Source organism: Schizosaccharomyces osmophilus, chromosome 1 (assembly GCF_027921745.1).
Source record: "Schizosaccharomyces osmophilus chromosome 1, complete sequence".
In the NCBI taxonomy this organism is placed as follows: Eukaryota; Fungi; Ascomycota; class Schizosaccharomycetes; order Schizosaccharomycetales; family Schizosaccharomycetaceae; genus Schizosaccharomyces; species Schizosaccharomyces osmophilus.
In genome coordinates, this window is record NC_079238.1 from 4,436,433 (window position 1) to 4,462,917 (window position 26,485).

The 26,485-nt window shown below is 36.9% G+C and overlaps 13 protein-coding genes and 2 non-coding genes across 15 annotated transcripts; 7 read left to right on the forward strand and 8 right to left on the reverse strand.

The window, feature by feature from the left end:
- Positions 1 to 93: 93 nt before the first annotated feature.
- On the reverse strand, positions 94 to 712 carry vas2 (AP-1 adaptor complex sigma subunit Aps1; the record flags this gene model as incomplete). The annotated part of the gene is made up of 3 exons (XM_056180809.1): positions 94 to 288; positions 350 to 480; positions 550 to 712. The coding sequence occupies 3 exons, from the start codon at positions 710 to 712 to the stop codon at positions 94 to 96; spliced, it is 489 nt and encodes a 162-aa protein (XP_056035444.1).
- Positions 713 to 1,038: 326 nt separating this feature from the next.
- bud32 (EKC/KEOPS complex associated ATPase Bud32) lies at positions 1,039 to 1,802 on the reverse strand (the record flags this gene model as incomplete). Its single annotated transcript, XM_056180810.1, has 2 exons — positions 1,039 to 1,149; positions 1,194 to 1,802. 2 exons carry the CDS (start codon positions 1,800 to 1,802, stop codon positions 1,039 to 1,041), a joined length of 720 nt encoding a protein of 239 aa, XP_056035445.1.
- Positions 1,803 to 2,030: 228 nt separating this feature from the next.
- On the reverse strand, positions 2,031 to 3,290 carry meu32 (Schizosaccharomyces specific protein Meu32; the record flags this gene model as incomplete). Its single annotated transcript, XM_056180811.1, has 2 exons — positions 2,031 to 2,620; positions 2,669 to 3,290. The coding sequence occupies 2 exons, from the start codon at positions 3,288 to 3,290 to the stop codon at positions 2,031 to 2,033; spliced, it is 1,212 nt and encodes a 403-aa protein (XP_056035440.1).
- A 561-nt stretch (positions 3,291 to 3,851) lies between these two features.
- rib1 (GTP cyclohydrolase Rib1) lies at positions 3,852 to 4,793 on the reverse strand (the record flags this gene model as incomplete). Its single annotated transcript, XM_056180812.1, has 1 exon — positions 3,852 to 4,793. One exon carries the CDS (start codon positions 4,791 to 4,793, stop codon positions 3,852 to 3,854), a length of 942 nt encoding a protein of 313 aa, XP_056035441.1.
- A 616-nt stretch (positions 4,794 to 5,409) lies between these two features.
- On the reverse strand, positions 5,410 to 10,342 carry nup184 (nucleoporin Nup184; the record flags this gene model as incomplete). Its single annotated transcript, XM_056180813.1, has 2 exons — positions 5,410 to 10,252; positions 10,326 to 10,342. The coding sequence occupies 2 exons, from the start codon at positions 10,340 to 10,342 to the stop codon at positions 5,410 to 5,412; spliced, it is 4,860 nt and encodes a 1,619-aa protein (XP_056035274.1).
- A 1,239-nt stretch (positions 10,343 to 11,581) lies between these two features.
- SOMG_02021 (HID1-like protein 1, possible Golgi protein (by similarity)) lies at positions 11,582 to 13,993 on the forward strand (the record flags this gene model as incomplete). Its single annotated transcript, XM_056180814.1, has 1 exon — positions 11,582 to 13,993. One exon carries the CDS (start codon positions 11,582 to 11,584, stop codon positions 13,991 to 13,993), a length of 2,412 nt encoding a protein of 803 aa, XP_056035273.1.
- Positions 13,994 to 14,348: 355 nt separating this feature from the next.
- Positions 14,349 to 14,690, reverse strand: nop10 (box H/ACA snoRNP complex protein; the record flags this gene model as incomplete). Its single annotated transcript, XM_056180815.1, has 2 exons — positions 14,349 to 14,365; positions 14,420 to 14,690. 2 exons carry the CDS (start codon positions 14,688 to 14,690, stop codon positions 14,349 to 14,351), a joined length of 288 nt encoding a protein of 95 aa, XP_056035276.1.
- Positions 14,691 to 15,920: 1,230 nt separating this feature from the next.
- On the forward strand, positions 15,921 to 16,772 carry slx1 (structure-specific endonuclease catalytic subunit Slx1; the record flags this gene model as incomplete). Its single annotated transcript, XM_056180816.1, has 2 exons — positions 15,921 to 16,025; positions 16,086 to 16,772. 2 exons carry the CDS (start codon positions 15,921 to 15,923, stop codon positions 16,770 to 16,772), a joined length of 792 nt encoding a protein of 263 aa, XP_056035275.1.
- Positions 16,773 to 16,831: 59 nt separating this feature from the next.
- erg8 (phosphomevalonate kinase Erg8) lies at positions 16,832 to 18,159 on the reverse strand (the record flags this gene model as incomplete). Its single annotated transcript, XM_056180817.1, has 2 exons — positions 16,832 to 18,104; positions 18,152 to 18,159. The coding sequence occupies 2 exons, from the start codon at positions 18,157 to 18,159 to the stop codon at positions 16,832 to 16,834; spliced, it is 1,281 nt and encodes a 426-aa protein (XP_056035278.1).
- Positions 18,160 to 18,904: 745 nt separating this feature from the next.
- Positions 18,905 to 19,456, forward strand: img1 (mitochondrial ribosomal protein subunit L19; the record flags this gene model as incomplete). The annotated part of the gene is made up of 1 exon (XM_056180818.1): positions 18,905 to 19,456. One exon carries the CDS (start codon positions 18,905 to 18,907, stop codon positions 19,454 to 19,456), a length of 552 nt encoding a protein of 183 aa, XP_056035277.1.
- A 579-nt stretch (positions 19,457 to 20,035) lies between these two features.
- On the forward strand, positions 20,036 to 20,560 carry apc11 (anaphase-promoting complex ubiquitin -protein ligase E3 subunit Apc11; the record flags this gene model as incomplete). The annotated part of the gene is made up of 3 exons (XM_056183884.1): positions 20,036 to 20,054; positions 20,095 to 20,217; positions 20,430 to 20,560. The coding sequence occupies 3 exons, from the start codon at positions 20,036 to 20,038 to the stop codon at positions 20,558 to 20,560; spliced, it is 273 nt and encodes a 90-aa protein (XP_056036307.1).
- Positions 20,561 to 20,899: 339 nt separating this feature from the next.
- Positions 20,900 to 22,527, reverse strand: gid7 (GID complex WD repeat subunit Gid7; the record flags this gene model as incomplete). Its single annotated transcript, XM_056180819.1, has 3 exons — positions 20,900 to 22,183; positions 22,235 to 22,385; positions 22,454 to 22,527. 3 exons carry the CDS (start codon positions 22,525 to 22,527, stop codon positions 20,900 to 20,902), a joined length of 1,509 nt encoding a protein of 502 aa, XP_056035451.1.
- Positions 22,528 to 23,146: 619 nt separating this feature from the next.
- Positions 23,147 to 23,261, forward strand: SOMG_10044. The gene has a single exon (XR_008803577.1). It is a non-coding gene; the product is annotated as a 5S ribosomal RNA (ribosomal RNA).
- Positions 23,262 to 24,556: 1,295 nt separating this feature from the next.
- SOMG_02027 (uncharacterized protein) lies at positions 24,557 to 24,956 on the forward strand (the record flags this gene model as incomplete). Its single annotated transcript, XM_056180820.1, has 2 exons — positions 24,557 to 24,610; positions 24,678 to 24,956. The coding sequence occupies 2 exons, from the start codon at positions 24,557 to 24,559 to the stop codon at positions 24,954 to 24,956; spliced, it is 333 nt and encodes a 110-aa protein (XP_056035279.1).
- Positions 24,957 to 26,308: 1,352 nt separating this feature from the next.
- On the forward strand, positions 26,309 to 26,379 carry SOMG_20088. Its single transcript has one exon. It is a non-coding gene; the product is annotated as a tRNA-Gly (tRNA).
- Positions 26,380 to 26,485: the final 106 nt, after the last annotated feature.

The window sequence follows — 26,485 nt, forward strand, 5'->3', positions numbered from 1 at the left end:
TGTCAATTGTAGTGAAAGAAAATGCGAATACTCAGAGGAATACTTTCAACACCTCAATAATTTGATAGGCAGGTTGATTCACTATCTCCTTCATTAGAATTTTTTAACATTTCCAACTAGTTTTTGTATCGTGTCCTGCTGTGCATCCACTTCTGATTCAGCGTCTCCGGCTAATACAGCAGATAAGACATTCGTTTTGCTAGATTCTTGAAGTTCTCCTGCTAATAATAGTTCTTCTAAAACATAATAGGCCTTTTCAAAATTAAAAATCAGGTCCAACTCGCAAACCTGTTGAGCAAAAGGTTAGTATAGGAAAGACTTGACCATAGAACTAGCACAAGGAACATACATTGCCAAAATATTTATCAAGGACCTCAACAAATTTATGTATAACTTCTAAAATAATCAATTCATTGTCATCCTGATCAATTCCGCAGATAAAAAATAAAGATGCATATCGCCTGTAAACGATTTTTTCTCCTATACAAGCATTGGTTAGCTCAACTCGATTTAATTTAATTCCACACAAGTGTATGAAGTGTCTCTTACCCTTATACTCTACAAAATTGCACATCTTTGGCTTGCGGACGATAACTAAAGAAGAAACGTCACGGACGATTTTCGATCTCTCCTTCGTTGGTACAGCGTAAAACCATTTTGCCAAACGAACCTTTCCTTGGCGACTTACTAACAGGAAAAATTTGATGCCCATGATTGTGATCTTATGTTTGTATGTTATTTTGCCAACAATCTAAGAAATGCTGGATATCGACGGTTACCGAATTGAAATTTAAAATATAAAGGTATTCAATAGACTACCCTCTTTTTTCGTCAAATAATTATTAGAAGAATGTAAAGTTTTTGGCAAGTGTTTGAAACACAGCCAGTGTAGTCTTGCTGTGTCAATTCCTTATTAAGATGATATTATAATAGGTTATATTCAGGTTATTTATTATATTCAAGGTTTTATAAGATAAACATAAATTTAACGTTTTATGATCAAAGTTATTTGTATTATTGTTACATGAAAGATCCTTTTTATCCTACCATAGTGCGCTTACGACCGCGCTGGCGAACTTCGTCGTAGCGTCGAAGGGTAGGTTTGCATTGCTTCCAGGTTTTGGCATATGCTTCTAGAACGTAATGAAACTAAAATTATTAGCTGTCAGAATTGAAATAATATCTTTACTTACAAGAGCAGCACTGTCTGGAAGGGTGCTAGCTATAGCACGCTCTAAAACGTATAAATCCACCGCCTTGTCTTCCTCGGATTCTGAAACACTTCCTAGTCCAAAATCAATAAATACGGGTTCAAGAGTTTCGACAGAACGGAACATCATGTTACTGGTGGTAAGGTCACCATGAACAATGTCGTTCATATGCATCTTCGCAACTTCAGATCCAATGATTTTCATTAAAGGTGCTAAAGATGTCTCGTATTCTTCTTCTGAAACAAATTCTTTAATGTAATCTCGAACAGAAGGACCACCAATGTATTCCATGAAAATCTGACCACGATTGGGCTCAAGAAAATAAAGTAACGGGCAATTCACACCTACAGCATGGCATTTAGCCAAAAGTCTAGCTTCGATTAAACATCTTTTTCTTGTAAGTTTTTGATCAAGTATTGGATGTCTCCATCGTTTCTCAGGACGGCTTTTTAATATGCATGGTTCGCCAGGGTAAAATTCAGTTATAATTGTTATGGCTTCTGCACCTTGTTTGACTACTTTCCATCCTTTTTCTTCAATTTCATGATATAACTGCCCGCATTGTTTCCGTAAATCCTGTTTGTCCGTCATCTTTTGGCGTTCTTGCTAATTCCACAAAAACCGAAATAGAAAGTGAGTGTATCAGAAAGCAAAAAAGTGCTACCATTCTAACAGAATTCTTCATTACTAAACAACTAAACAAGAAAATTGTATTTTTCTAATATCCTTTTGAATTTTTATTTGACTACACTATTTATAATAGTCAAAGTAGTTGAATTTGATTTAAGTGGCATGAATAAAATGGCATGAAGCACAAAATTAGATAGTCCAATTAATGAATTGTCCATCATCATCATATTCTGTTTGAAGGCTTTTAGATTCAAAGAATTCAATTATGTTGCCGTACGCTCGAGCTACAAGGTTGAAGCGACGATACAAGAATATTTCCTCTAACTGGCAAATTTCAGACTCATTCATTCCATTCACTTCTTCTGGAGAGTAACCTAAAAGAAACTCCAAAAGGGTTGAATGAAACTTGGGATGCTGTAAGCAACCACTTTCATCAATAATGGTTTCAACAAAATTGTTAAACTTTAAAGCTCCCGAGTCAGCTTGTATAAAAAGATTCTTTGAATTTAATAGTTTTCTGATTTTGCTTTTCACAATTAAAACATTTACAACCCCAATGACTTGAAGTCCCGAGGAGACGGTTTGCTCTTCAAGTGCCTTTAGAGTCCATCGTTTGCTTGAATCATGTATTAAAAGCTTTAATTGATCATGGACAATCCTAGAAAATTCGCCTATTTTATTGTGATTTAAGCAACGAACTTGGACTTCGGCATCTTCTATGTTTAATTCAGGGAGACCATGCGCATCGGCATAGACATTCATATGTGTAATATACAGCACTAGATATTAGTAAACTTCTAAATTCTTCATATAGAATGTTACCTTACCAGTCTGAGCATTCCATTCTTCGCTTGCGAATACAAGTGGCTCGTCGTGTAAAATTAGAATTGCAGAGTAAAAGCCATCGGTTACCTCAATCAGCCTTTTTACTCTTTTTATTCCTGCTCCACATTGATAGTTCTCGACATCATGCTTCCACTGCAGAGCAACAAGAGCATGAACTGCTGTAGCTGTTTGCATATCTTTCAATAAACGAAGAGGAGACAGATTTGAAAGGTCCAAGAAGAGAAAATCTCTTTTCAAGCTATCTTCTGAAATGATCTCAATCTTACTTTCGGCATCCTCAGCACACAAAGCAAGCCGCCATTCATTCAAAGATGATCGACCCGTTACGATGTTGCTGTACACCTGGACAACATTTCCTAATTTTAAGTGTCGCAAGGTTTTATAGCAAGGAGAAGACGATTTTACATTGTATTTTATTTTCAAGACACCTGTTTCATCCATTACTTTCAACTGGTACTGAAGGTTTCGGTGCTTAGAATCTATTCTCATAATGTTTACAATTTCACCTTGCACGCGAAATTTCGAAGACTGGTTTTCGAGATTACATATTTTGAAAGTCTCATAGGAATTCCAATTAAAAAAATCTTCGTAGTAAACGTTCATGGTAAGTAATCAATTATTATTTTTCAATCCTCTTAAAAAATATAATCATGGCACTGGTTAAGTAGTCCAGATGGATGGATGAATCCATAAGACAAATTATTCACGAATCGAAAGAGAAAACAAAAATGAAACTCGTTCCCAAGTAAAAGGTACTTAACAAGTTAGGCAATGAACGGTTATTTACTCTTGGATTATTGAAAATGAATCATGCTGTCAAGAGTAGTTCACATACGAAGGACTATACATGAAAAACAAAACTATTTACATGGATCTTTTTGAACGCATATGACAACTACCAGGGCATTTTTGTAATTTACAACTACCCTTTTTAATTCTAGAGACAAAAGCGAGCTTACGGGAAATTTTTAACACTAAACGTTCCAATTATACACTAGTAACTATAGGAGATTATTCTCGTTTTTAAAAGATAAAGAAAACCGAGATGACAATGGGTGAATGGGTAATCAGGAGCGGAAATGCAATTAGTTTCAAAAAGGGAGAAAAGATGTGAGCGAAATAACTGGGGAGATAAATAAAAAAGTAAAATTAGAAGGGAGAATATCAAAACTTGTCGGGGGCACTCAATAAATGTCCCATTTTTTCAATTTTGGTTCGAAGATAGGCACCCACTTCAGGGCTGTCAAAACCTCCTTCATCACCTCGCCAAAACTTTGGAATCATTGACAGTCTCTCGACCACCTGAACCTCTTTTTTTGGGCCTTCGATACTGCTGACCTTTTCAGGGTTGTTTGTCAGTAATCGGATGTTTCTTTGGCCAAGATCCAAGAGCATTGCAGTTGCAATGGCATAAGAGCGACCGTCAGCTGGATGTTGTAGGAGAAGATTAGCTTGGACAGTATCATTGCCGAGATCTTGTAGATTATATGCTTTCAATTTTTCAGACAATCCAATCCCTCGACCTTCTTGTCTCATATAAATAATAACACCATCACCTTCTTCACTAATAAGACGAGCCGCCTCGTCCAATTGTTCTCCACAATCGCAGCGAGCGGACCAAGCTGTTTCACCAGTGTAACACTCCGAATGAATTCGGACTAATGGCGTAAAGTTTTTCTTCCTGACTTCCTCTTTCTTTTCTTCACTAGCAACTAAAGCATTCGCATCGACATATGAGCTCTTCCTTCCTGGGTACAACGTTCCCACATAGGCACCACGAATCATGCGGTCCATCTCAGTCTCTCCTTCCTGAACAGCATCAAGACTTTCTGATCGGATTTGTTTTCCAAATACAATTGCCAAATGCTCTTTGTTGTCTTGGTCGTTCTTATATAAATTTAGGAAAATTTCCGCTCCTGTCGTAGTCGGAATTCTAGCACGAACTATACATCGTACATTCGGCAGCTTTTCAGCTATTTCAATTTTTTTTGTATCTGTCTCTAGTTCCTTCCCTGGGCTTAATATTGGCGAATTCAGACAAGATACATCAACAGGTTGTGTATTTTTGGTCTTTTTGTTGGCTTTCGTGATGCTTTCTTTTAACATCTCTGTAATTGTGTTTTGTTTTAGTTAAATTTTAATTTAGACAATAACAAGCAATCTCATGCGAAGGTTGTTGAATACTTCCAGGCTTCTAATTAGTTCTGCGCTCGTATCGTGCTTTGTCATCGGTCAGCATCTGGAAACGCGGGAAGAATCACCAAAAGGAGTGAAATAATCATTATAATACTCTAGACGTAGCATTAAAATAAAAACAAATGAAAATATGAAAAAAAGAAAAATGCGCATTGCAGCAAGTACATATTATTTTGAACAACACTACAAAGACATAAGCGATGAACGTTTATTATTAGGTACGAAGAATTCGAAAATATCTAATTACCTTTATTGCTTATATAAAATCTCACTCATCTGATTTTTATACCCAGGCGCCAAGCTGTAAGTTTCACCATATGGGCTACATTGGTTTTACTGTACTGAAACAAGAATAGTGATAGTACGTAGGTTTTTCGACACTTTATACGGATGTTATAGGTATGGTCAGTAGCCAATTTATCCATAATACCATTTATTCCTTTAAATAATCTTTTCTCTATCGCTTTCTGTAACGAAGGTGAAGACCTAAATATATACAAAAACAGATCCATAAAATAATACACATCTATGAAGACTCAAGCTGAGCTCGTAATTTATCAAGCTGCATACGTACTAGTTTTGCAAATTGCGTTTTAATTTCCTTTGAAGCCTCAGCATCCTCTTTCGGTATTCCAATAACCTCCATGGCATACTCTTGCTCATACAGGGTAGCAGGCTCTGCCAAACTGGATAGGAAGTTAGGATGAGATACAAGATAATCAATACCATTCAGCATTTCTGCCTTCAGTTCTGATACGCGAATTTCTTGTAGTAACGCGGGGTTAAAATACTGTAAAAGGTCCATTAATAAGACCAGCATAAAAGACTCGTCTATAGACGCCAATGAAACCGAAGAAGGTGGTTGAGACCAATTTAAGAATGAGAATTGTATCTGAGGTAAAACCAAAAGTATTAACTCTCTGGCATCGTTCATGATACGATTGCCAAGATACTTCACGATATGAAACAGTAAAGGAAGGATTCCTCGAATCCACAATTTGTATTGAACAGACGAGACGTCGGCCCCAAGTCCCCCTGTCTTTAATGAACTACTCAATGGGCTTTCCGCAATTGCAAAGAATACTCCGTGGGATGCTACCTGCTCTGCTCCAGCTGGTATGGAAGAACAAGTGACTAAAAATGACATTGCTGCGTCTGCAAAATATGGTTGACCGTCTATCAACAAAGCATGAGACCAAGAAAATAAGCGGAGACAGTTTTCTATTGATGAATGATCCATAATGATATTGATATAAAGAGACTGTAATCCCTTCATTAAATTCGAATTGACTATGACGCTTTGAATGGCATTCAGTAAAACAATATCACTATGCACATCTGGTGTTGGTTCCGTAATCGCATGCTGAAATAACTGAGACAGCTTACGATGACACATCGATAGGATTCCAGAAACAATACCCACCTCAATATTCGCATTCACATTAGGAGCCGATAAGAGCTTATTAAAACCGTTGTACAGAACTTGAAATAAAGGACGGTAATAATTCATTTGAAACCCGTTATTAATATCAAACAATGAGAATTTATCGGTGCTTAGTGCGCGCCATGTTAACGCCATTAGAGTTTCTAACCGTTCTTTAAGACTATCAGTATATGGTGCTGACATCGCATGCTGTGAAATATGAAAAACCAAAGCTGCTCTTTCTATAGATAAATCTCTAATAATGAAGGAATCAACTGTATCGTTTTCAAGTGCCTCCAAAATCCAATGCATAATGTCGAAGTCCAGGAAAGATAATGTACTGTCCTCTTTAACGAAATCAATAAATGCGGCCAAGAATATACCCCACGACCGAAGAAGTGCAGTTTGTGCATCTAATGTAGAAAGAGCATTATTAGCATTCTCTATATTGCTGATTAAAGGCTCAATATTGCCGAAAACAGACAACATGGCTTTAGCAAGATGTGTATTATAGAAGTAATTTCTTCCGTAAACAGGGGGGGTTATACCTGTATTTTTTAAAGACATTGCATTAAGTTCGTTTTGGTATTCTTCAAAATTATGATTTAAAGTTTCGAAGACTGAAGGATCATAAGTCGTTATTGTAAATGTTGTTTGTACAAGGTCATTGATAAAATCTTTCAATGGATCAATAACAAGCTTTTTCGCACTGACACTTTTATTGAATTTTGAAACATGCAACTGAATAGCTGCAATCCTTACTGCATGAGCAGCTAAAACATAAAGATCTGCTTTGGATGTTTCAGATAATGCTGAGCTCGAAACTGTAATCGGGAGTTTAATTGCGTCGACGACTTTTTTCCAAAAGTCTGTTTCTTGCTGCGCTGTCCCGTAAGAAGCAGACCAAAAATTTCTTGATAAAAATATAAATTCAATAATAGGCACCTGTGAAGAGATGTCGTTAATGAAAAAGTTATCCATTCGTTTTTCAGCCAGATTAATAAGGCTTCTTGATGTTATTTGGGTTTGCTCATTGTGCCTTAAACTTTTCATATTCTCTAGAGGGAACTTTTTGCCAGAAAAAAGAAGTACTGCCAATCCCTGTTGTTGGCCTTTCATAATCGAAGACAAAAACTTCCAAACACATCCCTCAATATGGCTTGAATGTATAGGATTTTTCAATAAACGTACACAGACTCGTCCAACAACATCAGTAGAATTAACCATATAAGCTAAAAGAGAAGGAGTTTCGGATGGCCAAGGGGCGAGAATTAAAGAAGTAAGCAGTCTGAGGATCGAAGATACACAAGGGTAAATTTGAGGTAAAGCATAAAAAAGTTGAGGTGAACGAGAAAACAGGTTTCTCTCTAACTCGGATGGCTTCAGCTTTAAAAACCCTCTCAAGTCAATTAAAGTTTGCATTGTTTCCAAAGACGAAACGAGCCAATTCTCAGCAGCTTCAGCAAGATCATTATCTGTGGAAGAGAAAATTTCGCTATATAAAGGATTAACGCGATCCAAAATTGAAAGTAAGGGATACAAATAGCGTTTAGCATCTTGCTGTACCAAAAATCTTTGTACAATATAATTTCCCAATTGCTGTAATGGTATAATTCTCTTGTTTGTGAACTTGGATCCAAAGTACTCTATACCATATATTGCATTAAGCAATTTTGTTATTATACTTGTGAATCGGCTACCAACTTGATATTGTTGGATGATCTTAGAGTATCTCCAATCTAGGAAATTGGCAAAGATTTCAAAGAGGCATTGAATAGTTTGCCTAACAAACTCATTTTTTAGGTTTATGGAGAAATCATCAGATATTACAGACCTTGATATGCAATTGTCGAGTAGCAATTCGTAAAGCTCAAAGAAAGCCAAAGTAAAATCGTATATACCAGTGAGTGATTCGTGTTCAAAAATTACATTGTCTAGAGATAGAACCTTTTTCAACGAGCGACTCGCATATGCCCATATGCTAGTAGGTTCAATATAAACAAATAAACAAAGGAGTTGGCAAGATAAAACACATATTTGGTATTCGATATCGCGCAAGCTGGGAATCGATAAGTAGTGGTCTAGAACATTACAAATAAGATCAATAAACTCATATTCACCTTCCAATGAAAGAGAAATTGATCGAGTCAGTTCACGTATTTGGTCGGTGTTCGAATTGAACAAATCAACCAAGGTTTGTAAAAATGTCACCAAAAATTCATCGTGCACGTGATATAAATTGTTGGTCACAATGTGTTCTAAAGAAATACCAATACAAGGCCAACGTGGATAAACCACGTCCCACATGACAATGGGAGGAAACGTGTCTACAGACACAATTCTACCTCTGGTACCTTTAGGAATAACCTTTTCTTTGTTCGGGAAGAAAAACCCAGATTGTTCCAAATGTAAAGAATCTTGCAATTCAATAAGAACATTTGTAGTAACATTCGGCTCAGGAATAATTTCATAAGATTTGAAACCCTTCGGTAAAACTTGAGTGAAGGTGTTTATAATATTAGAATCTGGATTAAGTGGCTGTTGCAAATTTAACGAAGAAAGAACGGGAGTGACCAAGAGCGGGAACTGAGATAATTCGAAAGGGAATCTAGCTCGAGCATAAGAGAATAAATGAGCTACACTTTCAACATCGGAATAAATCTCAAAAATTTGTGGATTCTTGAAAAGAGTGGTAGCACATAAGATAACCGAAGACGAAAATTTAACATAAGAAATGGCATCCGCAAACAAAACAGCCAAAATAACTGAATAACCATCATAATTAATGTCATTTTGTAGTGCAATCAAGATAGAGTTTATAAGAGAGAAAGGATCAAGTTTAACGGCGGAGACAACCATACTCTGATAAGAAGCCTGTGGGTTCTCGAACAGAGTTTGTGAGACCACATTAGCTTTCTCAACCATGCTTAAGTTTTCCGGATTATTATGAAGATTATGAAGAGCGATGCCCCAAGCCAAAGCCACTGGTGAGCTGATTGGATCGCCATGAAAACTTGCCATTATGTCCTGTATTTTCAAAATACAGTCTCCGGATGTCATAAAAAAGGACCTATTTTCTTGAAACGGTAAAACTTGTTTGTCTAAAGAGATGATGGTTGTCGAAATGACTGTTGCGAGATAAGTAAGCTTATTGCATAAAGAGAATCCTGTTTCCACGTCCAAATGCATAAATTCCTGATCATGCAAAAATCTTGTCTTTTTCATGCAAGAGAACCAAGCGATTGCAACTTCCGATGTACATGGGAGGAGGGAATAGATTAATAGAAACAATACCCGGAGTAATTGCAATTGTAGGTGAAAATAAAAGAAATACCAATGAGCTAGAGTTGCTTCTCCCAGTATACTATATTGAATTGGAGCTGCCTGATCCGAGAGTTCATTGAGATAGGCGACTAAATCAACACAATAGGCAGATGGTTCCCCAGAATTTGACCTTTTGAATTGATCTAACACAGTGACAACCATATATTTGGAAGTTTTGTACCAAAAGTGATTCGGATCTGCGCAAGCACGAAGCAAACAGACAAACACCTTCCAACACGAAAAGAGCTCGGCATAGTATCTCTTTTGGAATTCCTGCACAAGCTGGGTATCATCATCTGAGTAAGAAGCATGCTGAGGCATAAATTCTTCGCTGTGGGTGAGGATTACATAAAGAACACCCGCTTCATCGAAGCTCGTTAGGTCGGACAGTCTCTTTGCAAATTCCTTTTGAGACTTTTTAACGGAGTATGACTTGTTATACACAGATAAAACGCAATCTTCTTCTTCTCCTTCAGTGGCTTTTAAAGGCTGCACGCTTCCTCGTAAAGGGTGTCGAATGTTTTGGAATGCTGAAACCCTTTCAGCTAACAAACTCTCAAACGTTTCCTTTGATATGCTTTCATTATGAGCTTGAAAGCTGCTCAAAATCCAAGCCCAGGAACTACATATTTGGTCAGTAAATGGAATACAAAACAAAAAAGAATAATCTTGCTAGATTCAACTCGACGGCATACATTAGGGAGTCACCCATGGGAAAAAAGATTGACGAACTGACAATCTACAAACCAAAAAGAATGAATATAGGACGAAATTTGATTCCGTTCTGAGTTTATATCGTCTCTCAATCGTTTCTTTTGTATGGGTTTTGCAACGAGTACTGCTACTAAGGTGCCTACCATACCATAGCAAGCCGATTCAGAGTGAAGCCTAACGTTGTCTCGGTAGACTGCGCTAATAAACATTTTGTTCTCTGAATGAATAGATGAAGAAGTACAATTAACATGAAAATGAATGAGGGCTACAAATTAAAATATTTATGAATCTTTTATGTTTATGAGACATTGCTTTTTACTTAGATTAGGAAACTGTTTGCTCTTCGTTGATGTGGCTAAAGGCAAAGATCAAACGTCTTACAAACCATCACAAGCTTTTGAGGAAGTTTAAGGCAGGTTTCCGCTTTTCAATAGGCTACTCTTTACTAGAAAAGAGGACTAATCTCTATAGAAATGTGAATTCATACGTTTCAGCGAAGGTTCCGGTTTTGTAGTTTTGTAGCAAGAACAAGAACAAGACCAGTTCGTTTTGAATAGAGGATTTTACGACTAACTCAAGTAATAATGCTGTATAAATTATATATCATAAAATATAGTAAATTTTGCCTTGTAGTAGCACTAAGTGATACGTAACTTCAATTCTACTACCAAATAGCCCAGGTATGCCCAAAAAGTCTTAACCACAACCGCTAACTGAGGATTGTCGAGCTGTCATTGAGATACTCAAAATCAAATTGGAAGGATATATTGTTCCTGTGAATTTATTAAATAAAAGAAAAGATCAAGTATAAACCGGTAAATTTGCATTTACGATTTGCCCAAGGTTAAAGACTCCTTCTACCAGAACATCAGTGAAGAGTCCTCTGTTTCGTTTTAGGGTAGAAGCACAATTGCATTGTATCATTCCTTTGTTATACATTGATTACTGCCGACTTTTCTCTTAAGGATTTCTATCAGATAATAACTTCCTATGCAATAATCATCTGTTTGATGTCAAGTTAAAAGGTGAAAAAAAGAAGAGAATTATTTGGTTGCTGCGTTTCCTATTTCCTTGGATCATACAAGATTTTAGTCCAAATAGAATCCAATCCGACTTGAATTTTTTTTTGGCTTTTTTCACTTTTTAGGTTTGATATTTCCACAAGTTTATGATCATCTTATTTAACTTTTTGTGTTTGTATTTTTTGTTTGTTTCTAGTTCGCTTTCTCGATAGCTCATGGGTAGTCAGCAATCACTACTCCAGTTAAAAAATGCTACTTTACGACTAACTGAGGAGACAAACATTCCAAAGGCAGATCGCCTATGGGAAAGCTTTTGGTCCTTACCGGGAAGCTTGGAAGAAGTACTAGAGCATATTTCCTACAATGATGTACGAAATGCTCTGAGTAAAGCACCGGAAAATATATATACGCTGGTCAGCATACTTTTTAAGAAGCTGATCACTTTACAAAGGTATTCCGAATTCTCTACGAATGCTAATGATCTTGCGACGAGACACGTTCTTAACAGTATGCGTGTATTGATCAGACTGATACCTATTTTGTTTGAGTCTCCAGCAGGTATTCATTGGTTTAACCAATATATGTGGTCAGAGCAGGAAAATGGGATACCTCGAGGTGTTAATATCATGGACACTATTACAAATTATTTATTTTTAACGAACTTTACAATCCCTCCTATTGACGAGGTTTCCAACGGAGTCAGATACTGTATTTGGGAAAGTGGTATAGCATGCCAGTCACCTTTAAATAAAGAAGCAAACCTTATGGCGAATTCTGTCGAAGTTCTTCGTCTTCTATTGGCCCTCTTTTCCGAGACTCTTTATACAGGCAACAATAGATCCAGCTTTTGTTGCTCTTATGTTGCAGCCCATCCAAATAAACGTTTGACATTATGTTTGATATGCTCTTTATTAAACACAACGATGCGTTTCAACACCCTGTGTTGGAAACCCGAGTTTGTTCCATCCAATCAATTTCCCTTGCGTATGTCGTTAATTGAAAATTCTCTCTCAGTTTTACTTGTGATTTTATCTGAAACCAGATTTGAGTGTTTACCCGGCTTTCATATAAATGCTCAGGGAGATAATTTAAGACCCATCAATCAGTTCTCATCGTTGTTGTCAACCTTACATTCTATTACGGACTTCCGAATTATTATAGACGGAATCAGTCGAGTACTTTATCCTTTCATGCAATCCGACATTCCAAAGAAGGAATCTTTGGTCATGTACGATTATTATCCGATGATATTACTGTTAAGTAGGTTGATAATTCAGTTTAACAAAGAGTTTTGTTTATATCTGATAGAAACCGATTGCGCTACTGATTTGTTTATTTTTCTAATTTATTTGAGCTTTGAATATGTTGAGGACTCCGCTACAATCTCTCATCTGAGACTGTGTGCCTTCTTGATTAAGCGGTTATTAAGTGAGCGCATTTTTTGTTATAAGCTGAATAAGCGATTCCAACAACAGGCAACTTTACCTACGAATATGAGAATTCCTTTTCGGGATGGTTCGTTTGCTGATTTTACTGTTATTGCGTTTTCAATATTGCTGCAATCAATGAAAGATGAGCAATGGGATGTGATGGAGATTATATCAGCTTCTCTTTGTCATCTTTCCCTTTATATGAAAGAGATCAACCACAGTGCTAGTAAATCAGTACTGAGCATATTTCAAGCAGCTTCTCAGCCTGGATTTCTCGTTGCAAATGAAAACAATTACATAATACTTTGCAATATAGTTGGTGCTATCAGCAACATGCTACAGAGTCATTATTCTGTAAACCCGTTCCTTACATATACTCTTGTCACCTATTGTCATTACGTTGAAACGCTTAGCATGTATTCATTTGGAGATATTATGAAACTGAGAGAATCAAGCCCCACAGTTCAGTCGTTATATTGGAGTCGTGATGGTAAAACCTTTTCCAGTAGATCGTTCGATGCTATATTATTTACAGCTTTTCGTATGATTAAAGAACCTCAAAAACCCGAATATGCTGGAAAGACTTGGAAGGAAGGTGAATCAAATTTTGCTTCGGTTGTATCTGACTCAAAATTGAAAGATGAAAAAGAGCAGTTACGAAAAAATTCTAAACCCGGAAGTATGACAGCGAATGCCGGTCATTCTGTCAGCAGGAGTGGTTCAGCTAGATTACGACCAAGACTGCACCAAAAATTGGCTGAAGATTTAAATACCTTGAAACACCAAGAAACGAAGTTCGACTATAAGAAGCCGACAAAGAAATTGTTGACACATGCGGTCGATTATGAATTTAAGCCTACACAACAGTGGTGGGATAGTTGGTGGTCGAAAATGAATATTCAACCATTGCTTAATGTGGTTACGGCCTTGCGTCAACCACTCAATGGAATGAAGCAGCGTAACTGTTCCACTTGTGAAATATTATCTACAATAAGGAACCAAAAGTTTAGCCGAGTAACAAAACCCTCTGTACCCATGTATCATGATGGCTTATGGAAGAAAAGACAGCTTGAGTCTTCTCAAGCCTTTGTATGGACTCTGATCTACGATTTGGATAGGCCGGAACGACAAGGGCAAGGTATATGGACAAATACGAATGTGAACTCTGGCGCTCAAACAGCAACAAAAACGGGTTAACTGTAATTTGTCTTATCTGTCTTTATGCTTCAGGAATTTAATGTATAAATTATGTTTCTGGACAAACAGGTTTAGTGTTGGAAACAAAAGCATTGTATATTGTATTTTTTCTTTACGTTGGTGGAATAATTCATGTGTTGGAGCTAAAGTTGAGTTGTGTTTAATACGAAATGAAATATACATCGTTTTTCAATTGACAATCTCAGAGCAAAGGAAAGCGTTCCTTGCTTATAAATATTCAAGTCTACCAAGTTTTTTAATCCATCAGTAGAATCCTTAGTCACTTATCTTATCCAATAGCACCAAAAAAATTCTATTAATTTACCGAAAACTGTACAATCGTACTTTTGAAGCTTCAAAGAGATCTGGCAGCTTACGAGCGGGTTAGCTCCTCCGGAAACAACCAGAAAGTGATCTTTTACATACCAACTTCATGAGGAAGAATATGAAAGCGCTTTTTCAAAGTAAAACGCTGGCGAGAATACTTATCATCTGGAGAAAATCTTGCAGGATGAGAAGAGACAGTGGCTTTACCATTTGGAGCCCTCTTCTTCAACGTGTAAATACGCTTTCCTTCATCGTTTACGTAATACATCAAATGCATTTTGAACAATGGCTTTTTCTGGTCCGTGGATGGATGCTGGGAGGAGATGAATTGAATTGAAATCTTTGCAGGCGGTGACTGTCCTGCTTGCATTACCGAAATAAAATATTGGGGAATGGTCCCTAACTCGCTAACCACATTTTATCGAAACATACATTTACGCGTTAAACTTCGTTAAGTAAATATAAACTTATGAAGTTTCAGTGCGTAAACAAACAATGCAATGAATTAAATCAAAAGGTATGGTTATTTCTGTTGTATACTTTCTTAAAAAGCTGACATGCTGCAATTGTTTCTCTCATCTTCTTTTTGTTGCAGTCCCTATTTTTTGTCTGGAGAGCTTCACAATTTGATGAATATCCTGTGTAGTAGAATTACAAAGACAACATTCGAAGAAAACATTATGCTTCTCTTAATCCGTGAAATTGTTTATCCAACCCAGGTTCATATTGTTTTAACGAAGTAACGCCGTCAAAAAAACATACTCTTTCTGTTACTTTGGGTGCGAGCTCCATGCACTATGTATTAATACGCTAGTAAATAAACAAAAAAGTTTGAGAGTAGTAAAAGAAAAAGTGACCCATTTTCATAATCTCCTGTGATATATGCGGTTTATTGTACTTTCAGTTCATACGCAGTGTGGACCACTATGACTTTTTACCTATGAGACCATATAACACTTGTTGATTAATAAGTATGTATTATACCTTTGAAAGAGTTCCCTGACTGGGCTGAAAGCGTAGACTATCGTAGCTGTTCAAAGTTCAAAAGTTATAGGAACCAACGTCTTCTACCTTTATGAAACCCAACTAATAGTGTAATGATTCTTGTACCATCACAAAGCAAATAAAAAGATTCGCTATTGAACTACACCCCCCCTCCCAAAAAAAAAAAAGAAAATTAATATATTATACAAAAAAAGACTTGAGGAGTGCTGTAAGTTTCTTCTTGCTTACTAATATTCTTCCTTACACTTAAAAATTACAGAGCAATCAACACATATCCAACGCAAAGAAAAAAAACAAAACAAAACAGAGAAAGGAACTATCTTACTTCAAAAATATATACAAAAGAAAAATTCGCACATTTTTAGCCGCGAAAGGTTATTCATCGTATTCACATCGAAGAAAAACACAAAGAAAAGGATCATAAGTTCGAAAACTATAGTCAGCTAAACTTCATCCCTAAATTACTTTACTACTAAAAGCTAATTTATCGTTACTTGCAACATTTGTAATGACATTGGAATAGAGGATGAAAAGAGACAATTGGACGTTTGAATCATAAAGCAAATAGAGCTGAAGTGTTTTCGAGTAATAAATTATGTCGCATCAAGAGCATTCTTTTTATTGTTGTTATTTAATTCAATCTAAGAAAACGGCTTCTAGTAGATCTCTCTATATTGGTTCGACCCCTAATCCAATTCGAGTATGCAAAAGAATTTTCATATTCATTGAAACACAAATCAGATGCTAACTTTTGGTTTAGCGCCTTCGACAACACAACGGAGAGATACAAGGAGGAGCCTGGAAGACGAGGAATGGACGACCGTGGATCATACTTTGTCTTGTGCATGGTTTTCCTAACAAAACTTCAGCATTACAATTTGAATGGATTTGGCAGCATCCCAATATATCTAGGCACACCAAGAATAAGGAAGAAAGTGTTAAAAAAACGCTGAGCTTAAACAGCTCTTTAGTTGCTCTCCAGCAAATTGTGTCCTGTAATTGTTGGAAACGATGGCCTCTGGAAATAACCTTTTTTTCCCAGCAAGCTTTTGAAAAATGGAACGCAATAAGCAAAGGGAACACTTCTGTAAAGTTTAGCATGGAAGAACGGGAAATAATGGACTTTTACAACAAGGTTTCCGAAGTAGAATTGATCAAGTTCCCGTCAAAGAACAAGGTGAATCGAAAATCCATTTGTGATATATGTCTTCGTGGACTTCACGAAGGGGATTCATTGCTTTATTGTTTGTACGATGATTGTGACATGACGAGTCATACAACGTGCTTGGCAACTCATTATTTAGAAAGCGAGGAGCATATTTTACCAGTTATGGGCCGTTGCATTCTATGCTTACGAAATCTTCAGTGGAGCAAACTCATTAAAACCATTCAGAATATGAAACGGGATGATAACGACATTGACAACCAAACGAGCAGTCAAGAATAGAGAACAGAGTGCCTCTTTCAATCAGTATCTTCTTAGATAATTTAGGTTCAGGTTAATACTTATTGCAGGTTATCCACAACGGATAAACCAGCATCCGTAGGACCCACTTGCATAGGTGTAACACTAGATGAATTCCACAAATTAATAACTTTCTCAATTCCATGTTTCTCATTTTGTAAAATGCAAAACTGAGCGTCAAATCCACCTGCACCAGGAACCCCAGTTCCAATTACTCCTTCAATAGCTTCCAATTTATCAAGAATCTTAGACTGAGCTTCAGGCTCAATATCCACATTCACCTTGGAAGTCAAAGATTGAAGGATTTTTCTGATAGATTGAAAATGGTTTCGCAAGTCAACTGACGAACCGGTCGCAGAAACGAACAGTTGTTGTAATGTAGAAACGTGACCGTAAAGATCATCAAAAAGCTTTTGAGAATCTGCTTTGTTTTCTTTTTGCCATTTTTGAACCTTCTTGACCATTCCTGGTGTTCCACTTCCACCGGCAACATCGCCCATGAGCAAACGATATTGAGAAGGCAAAGTGAAAGGCTTCACCGGGGACCATTCTTTTGAAATTATGTGCCTTAATTCATTGGAAAAATTTTCGCCTGCCAACTGATGAGTAGGATCTACAAGCAGATGCTGAATAAGTTGAGGATCAAATCGGCGATAAATACAACTACCCCAGACGGCTGCACCCACATCAAATCCACTACCAACTTTACCTTGTGCAGCACAATGAGCAATTTGGCTCAAATTGTGGATGATCGTTTTAGAAGGTATGGTCAGTTGTGGTTGGGCGGGATTCTTGTCAGATAGTTGATTCAAAGTCAAAAATAAAGAGCTTATAAAACTCGTAATCATAGCAGCTGAGCTTCCAAGCCCGGTTTTTTTAACTTCATGTAACTTGCAATTAAGAAAATTAAATTTGGGATATGCATGCAAGTCTTTTGGTAATTCTGGTTGGTGATAATAGCTATTATCTACTTGAATGATGACATTCAAGTCTCTCCATTCCTCTGGATGCTTTCCAGAAGGGAAGATGTAGTTTAAGATGTAGAATATAGCAAGCTGAACAAATGGATTAGGACTTTGTTTTTCGTCTTTTTGGAAAACCCGGATTGGGGAAGAAGACCAGTCTACCCTGTATAGCCATTCAGCATCAATGAATTGAGGACTTTTTACATGAAGAAGTCCTTGGCGGCTTGACAATGTAGTTGTCGTAGCATAACCTTTGGCGTCTAAACCCACAACAAGGCCGCTATATTGAGGATCAAGAACAATGTATCCACCGGCCAAAAGCACTTTTCCAGGAGCAGAGCAAGTACTGCTTATAATATTAGCAAAAATTCACGAAAGATGATATATGAAACACACATATACATGAGAAATCCGAGTCTACGCAAACAGTATGAACGTACGAGTTGATAAACAATCAGCAACAACAACAGCAACAATAAAAATAAAATCTATGATATTAAAGAACCAAAAGAAGGATTTAGTAGTATGAGGAAAAGAGAGCTTTGTTTCATCCTACACGTTCTCTAGGAGTCCCTCGTTACGCTTATATTACCAAATCTTCAAGAACGCAAGGAAGAGTGGGATGCATTTTCTTTAGAGGAAACAGACTATCAAACTACTGTAGTTCATTTTAATATAAATCAAGCTTTTTGTGAGAGCAATCGTGAACGCATTGAATGACACCCACTTCAACTACAGTGGGTTTGTTTACACTCCTTTTTTCGAGCATGCTAATTATTTGACTAGTCAATTCACCCAAGGCTAAATTCTTCTATTGATATATCAGGAGAAAATGTAATTTTCAACCCGTCGAACAATACTGAATATCTGCGATTCGTTTTCTTTCTCTCCTTGAAGGAAGCCCATGAACATCCCACATGATACTGTGTGGGGTGCTTCTAGGCGTTCCTGAGGACAAGATATAGCGAGCTCTGAATGAGTTTGATATTCGTTTAATGCGCTCTGTAGGAACTCAGTAAAGGCAATGCAGCATTCCTCCGAAGCAAGTTTGCGAATGTGTCTCTTGAGCAAGTTGAAGGTATCACTAAGAGAACGGTGTTGTTTGTAGAAAACCCCATCTTTTTGGTATTCAATAGAGAAAAAATCTTTATGGAATTTGCAAATCCTTTACGAAGAACCCTTAGCATGAACATTGGTATTTTCTCATTTCAAAAACGGTTTCTGCATACTTTGCGGAGACCATTTGTTTTTCCCAAGCCATTGAAAGGACCCAAGATTAAGGATGTGGTTTCAGAATACGAAAAACGATACCAAAACAACATGGATGTGGATGGAAAGCGCTTCCAAATGTTTCATCGGTCGCAAAAGGATCGTGTTAGACCTGGAGCTGTCTTGTTAGTGGAAAGCTACTCCAAATATCCAATAAAAGAAAGTATAAATCGATTTGCTGGCTACCTCTTGCGAGTACGCCATCGTGGACCGAAAAGCTCGTTTTTGTTAAGAAACAATGTAATGGGTGTGGGTGTGGAAGTCTTATTTCCTGTATATTCTCCTCAGATCAAAAGCATCACTGTACTGAAAGAGAATGGTATAGCAAAGCGTCCAAGAAGGGCCTACTTAAGTTACTTACGCCAACCTCGTTTCCGACTAGCACCTGTCGAACCCCTTGTACGTAAATTCATGGAAGGAAAGAAGAAGTAATAGTCCTTCTCATTTTCGATAAAAGATTGTTTATCTTTATAATTATCCCTTTTCCTAGTTCCCTTCTTTTTACCTATTTTTCTCCTTTCATAATCTGAATCATACCTTGACTTGACTCATTGGTAAAAGTGCTTTCTCTATTTTGAATCTTCAAAGCCTGGCATGATTTATTGAGTCTTTACCATAAAATAAGAGATGTACAGTGTTTTGCGTATAAAAATGAAAACTATTACATTTTCCTTCATCGTGCTGGTATTACAAAGCTTTTGGAAATTAAAAAGCTTAGTATGATTCCCCTTGGTTCTTAGCAAAGCAATTACCTTTGTTAATGCTGTAGTTTCTTTGCTTTCGTACTTTTAGTAGACTTTAATGCAAGGTAGAAAAGCGATTCATTATGTTCAGTCGACAGAGCTTTCTGTTGCTGACGATGTGTTTTATTTTCATTTTATTATCACTATATACTTTCTTATGGTCCGTCTTACAGATTTTATACTTGACAAATTGAAAAACAATGAAGCGACCCAAGCTTTCCTCGAGGTAACGGCTTTCTACTGCATACTAAACAAAAGAACAAAAACAATGAAAGTGAAAATCAAAAGTAAGAGTAAATAACAGACAATGGGCCTAACAAGTCGTAGGATATCATGCAATTGCTAATTGGACTTGGAAGACCCCTAAAGACGATGTTTGCGGCATTTGTCGAGTCCCTTTCGATGGATGCTGCCCTCAGTGTCTAACGCCTGGTGATGACTGTCCCATAGGTACGTACGAGAAGCTTTATCTGTTGACGCGATTTTGGGATGATTTTAAAGGTTACTTCTCATCAGTCTGGCTGTCAAGGCTTGCTTGCTGTGTCTGAATGAAGGATGCTTCAGGTTGTGTTTTATTGTTTGAAACCATTTTTAATCATGAAGAATACGAATGGAAAAAGCTTTAAAGTTTTACCAGTTTTGACGCTAACTTGTGAGTTTAGTATGGGGGAAATGTACGCACATCTTTCATGCTCATTGCATCGAAAATTGGCTTTCAACAGCAGGATCTCAAGGACAATGCCCAATGGATAGACAGACGTTTATTGTTGCTGAATCTAGTATCACACCGTAATACCTATACCTATGTCAGTGATTAGTGCTGACCGTCGTTCTTTTCCGAAATGATCTCGTAGACAACAACATGGCTGGCTATTATATTTATGAACCTCTAATTCGCATTTTTACGAAACTTTTCTTTACTTAAAAGATCCATGATGAATGCTATGGAACCTAGTTTACGACGACCATACATGATAATAATAATTGATTTACGAGTTTTTTTTAGAAATTAGACAAAACATTTTATTCATTCAATCATATATATCGGAGACATGCAAAAGGTAATTATCATTCACGTTTCATAACGAAATGAAAAGCTTTTTTTCTCATTTACAAAAAAAAATGCATTTCCTTATTGAGGTTCTTGGTTTGACCATACACGAATAGTGCTGTCGTCACTAGCTGAAGCAAATTGATAGGGATCCACTGGATTGTAAGCGATGTAGTTGACGCATTTTGAGTGTCCTGGTAAAGTGCTAAGCAGTTTCCCAGAGTCTCGATGCCATATTCGAATAAACTCGTCTTGGCTGCCGCTTAATACAAACGTGTCATCTTGACCGCCGAAACATGAACCGATCAGCCAGTTCCCAAGCTTATGACCCATGTATTGCCGAATAATGCGACACTCTTGTATATCCCAAAGCAATATTGTATGTGGCTCGATGTTCGTCAGGGCATAACGAGAGTCTTTTGAAAGCGATATGGAAGTCACCTTGGATTCAAGATGAATTTTTTTAAGGCATTCTCTTGTAGGTATGGAATAAACAGCAATATGCTTATCTTCACTTTCCATTTGCTTCTGGTACCCAACAGCATACAATTTTGATCCGTCATTACTAATTGCCATATCGTAAATATTGACATCCTTCCATTTATGCAAAATCTCTCCAGTTAACGACCAATGAATAATCGTCATATCAGGAGACCCAGTAATGAAAGACAATCCATCGGGTAGCCAACAGCAACAGCTCACAAAGTAAGTATGCTCTTTTAAATGCCGGATCTTCTCGCCGGTAAACGCATCCCAAAGTATAACCGAGTAGTCATTAGAGCAAGTAAGTAAATAACGATCATCCGGAGACCATTTCACATAAGCCACCTCTTTACTGTGTCCAATTAGTCGGTGTAGCATCTTCATATTAACCAAATCAAAAATTATGGTAGACTTATCTTGCGAAGCGGACGCTAAGTACTTGCCGCTACTTGAGTAGGAAATTTGCCAAACTTCACTTGTGTGGTCGTCGAAACAATGTATCTCCTTTGTTGGGATTTCGCTAGGCTCGGCTTGATAATCAGAGAGAAAGGTGAAGTTTTTCAGAACATTATGATAGCATTGGGAAGAAATCTGATGGTTTTTTGCCTGTTCCAAAAGATTCAAGAGTCGGTTTTTCGGCATCATAATGTCAGCGCTTATGTAGAAGGAGAGTTCATTTAATAAAGCAGTACGGTTGTCTTTTATGCCGTGTGCGGATTCTGTGAATTTTTTTCTTGAAAACATTATTTGCGAGATCAACTCCTCTTTGCTTTGATTAAAGTATGTATTATCGGTTGTTTGCAAAACAAAGATTGCCTCACAAAGTGATCCCATTTCAGCTAACTCTAAACATTTTTGTTTTTGCAGAAGAAAAAGCGCTTCCTTTTTGTTTTGTCAGCACAGTGTGTTTACAAAATAAATGATATAACTTACATTTCTTTTGCTTTCGTCCCTCAGCTTCATAGAAGCAAAGCAACTCTCAGCGATTTGCCAGTCACCGGAAAGGACGCCTTTTTGAAACGACTTGACGTTCTCTGTTTCGTAGCAAAGTCCACTTTCATTTTCCAAGCATTTTAGAGTACTTCTATAAACAGGTTAGCTAGCAATTCACAATTGAAGAATGCCCTTGCAGGTGGACTGAATGTACTATACCCATAACCGTAATCGTTCAAGAATTGAAGGATTAGACGAACAATTTCTTGTTCCCATACTTTAGTCAGCTCCATCTTACGACGTGTTGAGCGACTTTCTGACTCTTGAACAAAGGAGCGTTTCCTCTTTGGCTGCGTCTGAAAGCTCAGATCGTTTCCCGTTGACGGCTGCACTTTAACAAACGAACTGAGACGACCTGAATTGAAGTTTACGTTTCTTAAATATACTGGAAAATCCGTTTCCTACAAACTCGAATTTTCTTTCAATCCTTATTCCTAATACAAAGGAATCGTTAAATGAGGTAAAGGTCAAGGACGGTAAGGTGCAGCACATAGCGTTTGCAAATAACGAAGTAACACAAACAGTATTTAAACGTCGGTTATGAAGTGAAATGAAATGTATAAATATAAACTGAAATTGCTTTTGCATTCTTTCCATGTTCTAATATTAAAGTACTAGAGACTATCGAGGAATTGCATCGAAACATGGAAGGAGATTATGCAAAGTACATACTAAAGGGTCTTAATCCGCATATAGAAACCGTTGGAATAATGCTCTAAGTTTCCTATTTGGTTTTTAGAGCTATAACTGTACTGAAGGTCGAGTTGTCAAAGGAATCATACAGAATCCGATGATAGATATGACACTCATATACGATTGTATATCACAAATGTACAATCCTACGAAATGTCTACGGCCACACCTAGGCGAAAACACCAGTTCCCGTCCGATCACTGCAGTTAAGCGTCTGAGGGTCTCGTTAGTACTATGGTTGGAGACAACATGGGAATCCGGGATGCTGTAGGCTCACCTACTTCTCTTGTTTTTTCATTCCTTTTTGTTTTTGACTGTTTAGGTTTTCATAGTTCCTTTGTTTTCAAACGTTGATTCACGTCTGACGACGCTTTCCCGATTCCCATCTAGTGAGATGTTCCTCATGAAGTAACAGGTGATAACAGGAAGCAAAAGGACGACCAAAAGTGAGTCGATTGAAATTACAATTCTCTTGAAAAAGGAATTTATCGATTATATTTATTACAATTGTAAACACAGAAACTGGTTGCTTTGGATGTTAAAAATAATAATCGCAGGCGCGTTCTTATTGACTTCTGACGACAACAACTCTAAGGGGAAATGGGTTGTTTTCTTGTACTCGCAAATCACGACGGAAACGAATATTAAATGAATCACACTCAGACATAAATTAATCTATTTCTAACCATCAAGAATTAAAGTCAAATCTAGTCCAATTAGGAAAAATCAAGGGCATAATTATTGACTCCAGCAAGAAATTTCGCACCGCTTACGCTGTTTCAAGTCACGATGAAGTAACGCTGCTCTAAAATTCGCGTTTGTTTACAGATTTATAAACAAAGCAGATTCATTTCCAAGACTTCACTCGTTCTTCATTGAGTTGCTTAGTTTCTAAAGTTTTAAAGTATCCGTACAGAACCACTCAAAAAGATGTGTCGACCTCAAATCAAGTGATGGGTTTAATAACGCAAACTTAAAGCAAGAAATAACTTTTTTTTCCTTTGACGTCTAACAATGATCACTCTCTTTTTCCTAAACTCTCTTCATTATAGCATTACTCATCAGATTCAATAGCTCTTTCGCAGATCGTAAATCTTGTGTAATTCCATTTAAGCACCTTCTAGATGATATGTTTGGGAATATTATTCAATTCTTTATATTTGCAAGAATGAACCAAGATAGAATGTTCCTATCCAAAATGGTATTTATAAATGTCGTAACAATGGCCTATTGCAGCATCCCAAACATTAGTTGCTTTGCGCATGCTACGTTATGTAATGTTTGCTTTGAGCCATTAGATGAATTTCCTGAAAAATTAAATATATAAGGTGATGAAATAAAATAATTTCATTTACAAGCTTCTCTTTATGCGAAATGGATTTGTTTACATTATTCGATTTCGATACTGCGCTGTACACTTTTCGCCCCAAAATTCGTACATGTCATGTCATACGGGCGTAAAGGCTAAATAAGTCAAAATGAATAAGGCGAGCCTTTGAAGTAATAAATCATTTACAAAAGATACGTATATAAGAGACTTGTTTTGTTATACCTGCAAAATATACGAAAATGAATTACTATCCATACGGAATTCTTGATGCGAGGGAGTTGGTTGAAGCCGGGGTAAGCATTGTTAAAAAGAATATTAAACAAGGGTAAAAACAATGGCTAACTAGAACGATTAACGTAGAAATATGACAGTTTTTTTGAAAAACTGAAGGCGAATAAAGCGGCTTTAGGAGTGGATCCCACAGGTGCTGAAAATGCATATTCTGATCCTGCCTCTTCCCGTTCAAATGGTAGATTTATTTCTACCCAAGGTGGAGTTGAAATCAACAATCCAATGCATCAACAGAGACATTGGTGGAATTTAGATAGAAACGGTAGGGAAATGCGTCAACAGAGACATTGGTGGAAGTTAGATAAAAATGGGAGGGAAAGAGAAATAATAAAGAAGGAAAGATTATAGCTTGGAATCATTTGAAAGTTTACGACCGAGGTCTGTATTTGTTTTCATATGAAGTACAACATTCCTTCTGCTCCGAATATAAAGGACACTGCTCTAAACGCGTTTCCCACTTTAGTGCTTTTGATATTGAAATTATGAATTGTGGATTTCAATGGTGAAATCCAAGAATGGACTATAATATGTGCTCCATTAGGATTTTCATAATTTTTTATGTTTTAAGATCCTTGTACGATTGTGATAGCCGGCATCACATTCGCTCAATTGCTGAGATTTAACGATATTATGAACTGTCATGATTATTTATTATTGACAAATATAAGCCATCGGGCGCAAACTCAATATTTCGCAAAGTTTTTAAACAAATTGGAATAAACAAATGAAATTGCTAAAGATAGTTTGAGAATGTAAGCCAGAAAAAATAAACCTCCCTTGTTGTAGTAGCAAAGAAACGTATTACGTAGAATATGGATAGAGGCATCAATCATAATGATATACCGAAAATCTAAGCTAAGCTTTTTGTACAAGTAGACCTAACCGGTTTTCTCTTAATCAATAAGTAGAAATCCTAGAATAACAAAAGTAAAATATGTAAGTGCAACACTCGAGGTTGCACCCAGAACAACCTGTAACATTTAGGAATGCTTTTTTCCGAACATACAAAAGTTCAATTAAATAACTTACGAAAAATAATTGAGTACGAGTCTCATACCACTATCAGATTTCCAATTCAATGGAGTCTTGAATCTGGCATTTATGAATATATTTCGGTTTGATTTAGATTACACCTTTTTTTTTGGGGATTGTTTCTTCTTAAAAGACGCGCAAACTACAAAATTGCAAACAAACTGTTACTTCGTAGGTAACAGCAACAAGGCAAGTACCTGTATTAAATCTCAACTTAATTATCTAGTAATGAAGGATCCAAACGGTTCGGTACGTTTGCATTCACTGATGAAAGAATTGTGTTTATTTTAAATATCGTGCGGCTCCTTTACGAAGGCCTATATAAGATCTTCACCACTGACGTTGATGATTTTCGGAGTGTTATAACAAAGCTGGTTGGTAATTTTTTTATATTTTATACCAAACAAACCTCCTTTCTACTATGGTTGAGGATAGCAGGGGAATCCTGGGCGTTGCAAGCTTCTCGTTCGATTATAAATCCTGTTCTTGAAATCATTGTACGTGAACAATCTCAAGTAAATAGAATAACAAGTCTACCTCTCTGTACGAAATCCTTCAACGAATGCGAATAGTGGGCATTCATACTTTCCGTTTTTCCTCTGCTTAATACAAATTCTTTGGCGAGCATACTTATATTTTGATATAAAGCCTCTTCATTCTTAATCACTGCTTTGGTGGTTTAGTGGTATAATGCTTCGTTGCCATCGAAGCGACCCGGGTTCGATTCCCGGCCGAAGCATCTTTTTAATATTAAATATTACTACTTATTTTTCCTGTTTTTTTGAGATTCACAGTTGTAATTCGCATTTGAAGTTTCAATGAATGCATCAACTTGTTAACGTCCG